This window comes from Ornithorhynchus anatinus, chromosome 1 (genome assembly GCF_004115215.2).
Source record: "Ornithorhynchus anatinus isolate Pmale09 chromosome 1, mOrnAna1.pri.v4, whole genome shotgun sequence".
Lineage (NCBI taxonomy): Eukaryota > Metazoa > Chordata > Mammalia > Monotremata > Ornithorhynchidae > Ornithorhynchus > Ornithorhynchus anatinus.
The window spans coordinates 51,431,058-51,437,057 of record NC_041728.1 but is presented as its reverse complement, the minus strand read 5'-3'; the positions used below and the strand labels follow the sequence as shown (position 1 = coordinate 51,437,057).

At 49.1% G+C, this 6,000-nt stretch overlaps 1 protein-coding gene across 1 annotated transcript in view; it reads left to right on the top strand.

The window, feature by feature from the left end:
- Positions 1-365: 365 nt before the first annotated feature.
- The window catches only part of NRDE2 (NRDE-2, necessary for RNA interference, domain containing), a 55,530-nt gene continuing 49,895 nt past the window's right edge, over positions 366-6,000 (top strand). The window contains exon 1 of the mRNA XM_029057725.2: positions 366-585. Coding sequence (XP_028913558.2) covers positions 381-585 — 205 coding nt within the window. The 5' untranslated portion in view covers positions 366-380. The remainder of the gene's footprint in view (positions 586-6,000) is intronic.

Below are 6,000 nucleotides of genomic sequence, written 5' to 3'. Positions count from 1 at the left end.
CGAACAGTGCTCTGCACCTAGTAAGCGCTTCACAAATACCAACATTATGAAGTCACTTCACTTCTCTGGGCCTCAGTGACCTCATCTGGAAAATGGGGATGAAGACTGGGAGCCTCTCTTGGGACCTCCTGATGACCCTGAATCTCCCCCAGAACTTAGCACAGTGCTCTGCACATAGTAAGCGCTTAACAAATAGCCACATTATTATTATTATTATTATTATGAGCTTCTGACTCCCAAGCCCGTGTAGCGACACCACAGATCTTCATCTGTTTCTTGGATCACTGTCCCAGGGGCAGCGCAAGGACGAGCTGTCAATCAGCCTCGCGCTCAGTCCCCGCGCGCCCCTCGTCCGCCCACGTGACCCCTCCGACCAATGAATGGGCGAGAACGGCAGGCCCCGCGGAACTACATTTCCCAAGGTGCACCGGGCGGGGCTGAACGTCTTTTGTCGCCGCCATCTTCCCTCCCCCCCTTCCGTGACGCGCAGGAGGGCGACGGAGCCCGGGACCATGGCTCTCTTCCCGGCCTTCGCGGCCGCCAGCCAAGCGGCCGAAGCCTCCGCCGGCGGCGCCCCGAGGCGAGGTAAGGGGGAGAAGAGAGGGTGGACGCTGGGCAGGAAGGGAAAGGTTTAAGATCGCCACGGCCCAACGTCCTTCAGAGGAGCGCGTCCCTTCCATCCCCGCGTCTTCCCGCTGGGGTGGTCGTGGGAGCCGTCCCAGCGTCCTCCGCGCGGGGCAAGGGCTTCTGGGAGAGCTGCTCCCCTCCCCCGCCCGGTCGGGGGGGGGGGGGGGCGCCGTGGCGTCATGGCAAGAGCGCGGCCTCGGGAGGCGGAGGTCGCGGGTTCGAATCCCCCCTCCGCCACCTGTCCCTCACCCTTTGGGACAAGCCACGTGGTTTTGCGTTAAGGGGTCGGGAGTCAGAGGTCATGGGTTCTAATCCCGCTTCTGCCACTTACCGTGGTTTAATAATGTTGGTATTTGGGAAGCGCTGGCTAGGTGCAGAGCGCTGTTCTAAGCGCTGGGGGAGATGATGATAATGTTGGTAAGATTATGATAATATATGGTAATATCATGATGATAAGGTTGGTGTTTGTTAAGCGCTTACTAGGCGCAAGAGCACTGTGCTAAGCGCTGGGGGAGATAATAATGTTGGTAATATTATGATACTATATGGTAATATTATGATAATAATTAGGTTGGTATTAAGCGCTTACTAGGTGCAGAGCACTGTTCTAAGCGCTGGGGGAGGTAATAATAATGTTGGTAATATTATGATAATACATGGTAATATTATGGTAATAATAAGGTTGGGATTTTGTTAAGCGCTTACTAGGTGCAGAGCACTGTTCTAAGCGCTGGGGGAGATAGTAATGTTGGTAATATTATAATATAAGGTAATATTATGATAATAATAAGTTTGGTATTTGTTAAGCACTTACTAGGTGCAGAGCAATGTTCTAAGCCCCCCGGGGAGAGACGGGGGAATTAGGTCATCCCACGTGAGGCTCACAGTCTTCATCCCCATTTTACAGATGGGGGAACTGAGGCACCGAGAAGTGAAGTGACTTGCCCACAGTCACACAGCTGACAAATGGCCGAGCCGGGATTTGAACCCATGACCTCGGACTCCAAAGCCCGGGCTTTGTCCACTGAGCCACGCTGCTTCTCTAGCGTTAAGGGGTCGGGAGTCAGAGGTCCTGGGTGATAATCCCGCTTCTGCCACTTGTCAGCTGCGTGACTTGGGGCCGATCCCTTCGCTGGGCCTCAGGGACCTCATCTGTAAATAATAATGTTGGTATTTGTGAAGCGCTGACTATGTGTAGAGCACTGTTCTAAGCGCTGGGGGAGATACAGGGGAATGAGGTTGTCCCACGTGGGGCTCACAGTCTTCATCCCCATTTGACAGATGAGGGAACTGAGGCCCAGAGAAGTGACTTGCCCACAGTCACACAGCTGACAAGTGCAACGTGGCTCAGTGGAAAAGAGCCCGGGCTTTGGACTCAGAGGTCATGAGTTCGAATCCTAGATCTACCACTCGTCAGCTATGTGACTGTAGGCAAGTCACTTCTCTGGGCCTCAGTTACCTCATCTGTAAAACGGGGATTAGCTGGGAGCCCCACGTGGGACAACCTGATTACCCTGTATCTATACCCCAGCGCTTAGAACAGTACTCTGCACATAGTAAGCGCTTAACAAATACCAACATTATTATTATTAAGCGGCAGAGCAGGGATTCAAACCCATGACTTCTGACTCCAAAGCCCATGCTCTTGGGATGAAGGCTGTGAGCCCTACAGGGGACAACCTGATGACCTTCTATTTACCCAGCGTGGCTAAGTGGAAAGAGCCCAGGTCTGGGAGTCAGAGGTCATGGGTTCGAATCCTGCCTCTGCCACTTGGCAGCTGTGGGACTGTGGGCAAGTCACTTCACTTCTCTGGGCCTCAGTGACCTCAGCTGTAAAATGGGGATGAAGACTGTGCGCCTCACGTGGGACCATCTGATGACCCTGTATCTGCCCCAGCGCTTAGAACAGTGCTCTGCACATAGTAAGCACTTAACAAATACCGACATTATTTATGCAGCGTGGCTCAGTGGAAAGAGCATGGGCTTTGGAGTCAGAGGTCATGAGTTTGAATCCCTGCTCTGCCACTTGTCAGCTGTGGGACTGTGGGCAAGTCTCTTCACTTCTCTGTGCCTCAGTTACCTCAGCTGTAAAATGGGGATTAAGACTGTGAGCCCCACGTGGGACAACCTGATTCCCCTGTGTCTCCCCCAGCGCTTAGAACAGTGCTCAGCACATAGTAAGCGCTTAAGAAATACCAACATTATTATTATTACCCCAGCGCTTAGAACAGTGCTTGGCACAGAGTAAGCGCTTGAGAAATGCCACCATTATTATTATAAGCCACTTCACTTCCCTGTGCCTCAGTGACCTCATCTTGTAAAATAATGTTGGTATTTGTTAAGTGCTTACTATGTTCAGAGCACTTGTCACACAGCTGACAAGTGGCAGAGCCGGGATTTGAACCCATGACCTCTGACTCCCAAGCCCGAGATCTTTCCACTGAGCCACGCTGCTTGTGGATTAAGACCGTGAGGCCCACGGGGAACAACCTGATTTACCTCGTGTCTACCTCAGCGCTTAGAACAGTGCTTTGCACAGAGTAAGCCCTTAGAAATGCCACCATTATTATTATAAGCCACTTCACTTTCCTGTGCCTCAATGACCTCATCTTGTAAAATAAGGTTGGTATTTGTTAAGCGCTTACTATGTGCAGAGCACTGGTCTAAGCGCTGGGATGGATACAGGGTAATCAGGTTCTCCCACGTGAGGCTCACAGTTAATCCCCATTTTCCAGATGAGGGAACTGAGGCACAGAGAAGTGAAGTGACCTGCCCACAGTCACACAGCTGGCAAGTGGCAGAGCTGGGATTTGAACCCATGACCTCTGACTCCCAAGCCTGAGATTTTTCCACTGAGCCACACTGCTTGGGGATTAAGACTGTGAGGCCCACGTGGAACAACCTGATTTACGTAGTATCTACCACAGCGTTTAGAACAGTGCTTTGCACAGAGTAAGCGCTTAGCAAATGCCATCATTAGTATTATAAGCCACTTCCCTTCCCTGTGCTTCAGGGACCTCATCTTGTAAAATGGGGATTAAGACCATGAGGCCCATGGGGAACAACCTGATTTACCTCGTGTCTACCTCAGTGCTTAGAACAGTGTTCGGCACATAGTTAAAGCTTAATACCATCATTATAATTGACGGTAGATAAAGAGCAATCATTTCTTTTTTCCAACAGGAACAGGCCTATTCGCAGGAGTGAAGTGGGCACTTAGTCCTCACCTGCCCAGTTTGACTTCCTTTTCATGGGCTCCAGGAATCTCTCTATCTGTTGCCAAATTGTACATTCCAATGCTTAGTACAGTGCTCTGCACGTAGTAAGCGCTCAGTAAATACTACTGAATGAATGTTTAAGCCGAACTTTGACCCTCAGTGAATTTTTTTAAAAAAAACTAAAATGCCCACGTGTGACTGCCAGGTTCTGTGGCAGACAGTAAACGGAACAAAGAATAAAACCTAGAAACATAGCCTAGTGGAAAGAGCACGGTTCTGGGCGTCATTAGGACTTGAGTTCTAATTCTGCCTCCGCTACTTTTCGGCTCTGTGACCTTGGGCAAGTCATCTCACTTCTCCGGACTTCAGTTACTTCATCTATCAAATGGGGATTAAGACTGGGAGGACTCTGTGAGACAGGGATTGTGTCCAACCTGATTAACTTTTATCTACCCCAGTGCTTAGTACATTCATCCATTCAATAGTATTTATTGAGTGCTTACTATGTGCAGTGCACTGTACTAAGCACTTGAAATGTACAATTCGACAACAGATAGAGACAGATTGCTGGAGCCCATGAAAACGAAGTCAAAGTGGGCAGGTGAGGACAAAGTATCTACTTCACTCCTGCGAATAGGCCTGTTCCTGTTGGAAAAAAGAAATGATTGCTCTTTATTCCCCGGCGTGTACCGTCGGTAATTATGATGATGATATTAAGCTTTTGCTATGGGCCGAGCACTGATCTAAGCGCTGAGGTAGATACGAGGTAAATCAGGTTGTTCCACGTGGGCCTCATGGTTGCAATCCCCCTTGTACAAGATGAGGTCACTGAGGCAGAGGGAAGTGAAATGCCTTATTCCAAAAGTCACACAGCTGACAAGTGGCGGAGGCGGGATTTGAACCTGCGATCTCCGACTCCCAAGCCCATGCTCTTGCCACTGAGCCACGTCGTTCCAACCCCTTTCTCACTGTCGCCTGAGCGCCTCCTCTCCCCTCCCTCCAAGCCTGCAGGTGCCCCAGTGCCTGGCACATAGTAAACGCTTAAATACAATACAAAAAAAAAACCCCACCTGGCAGTTTTTGATCTGCTCTGAAACATGCTTTAAGTCCAGTAATGGGCCATGTTTAGAGAGATGAGTGAATATTAAAGTGTTGCTGTGCTTATAAACAAAAACAAAACCATTTAGTATAGGTTGGAAAGAGGCCAGATGCAGAACTAGGGGTAGCGGTTAGTATGGATAGGGCTGGGTTAAGCAGGGAAACAGAGGAATGGAGAGGTGGTTTGAGGAGGTCTTTAATAAAATCTGTTGGCAGAACACTACCAGCATTGTGCACTCTGCAAAGCACTGTACTTGAGGATTGTACCATTAGAATTAAACATCAGGGCCTCTGTCTATCAAGGAGTTTCTAGCAGCAAAATCTTCAACGTTCTGGAATCTAGGTCTTGTTCTGTCCTAATTCCTGCCCATTCCCATCATGTTACAACTGTAGCACAAGGAGGCTGAGCTAGAAGGAACTGGATTCATTCATTCATTTATTCAATTCATTCAATCACATTTATTAAGCATTTACTGTGTGCCAAGCACTATACTAAGTGCTTGAGAAAGTACAATCAGCAATAAAGAGTGACAGTCTCTGCCCACAACCAAGCTCACAGTCTAGAGGTGGGGAGACTTAGATCAGTACAAATAAACAAAATAAAATACAGATATATACGTAAGTACTTTGGGGCTGGGAGGGGGGAAGAGGAAAAGGAACAAGTCAGGGCAAGGAAGAAGGGCCTGGGAGATTAGGAAAAGTGGGCCTTAGTCTGGGAAGCCCACTTGGAGGAGATGTGCCTCAGTAAGGCTTTGAAGGAGGGGAGAATAATTGGCGGATTCGAGGAGGGAAGGTGTTCCAGGCCAGAGCTAGGACATGGGACGGGTTGATGGCGAGACAGGTGAGATTGAGGCACAGTGATAAGGTTAGCACCAGTAGAGCAAAGTGTGCGGGCTGGGTTGTAGAAGGAGAGAAGCAAGGTGATGTAGGAGAGGGCGGGGTGATGGAGTGCTTTAAAGTTAAAAAAAAAAATATGGTATTTGTTAAGCATTTACTATATGGCAGGCACTGTATTAAATGCCGGGCTGCAATACAAGCAAATTGGGTTGAACACAGT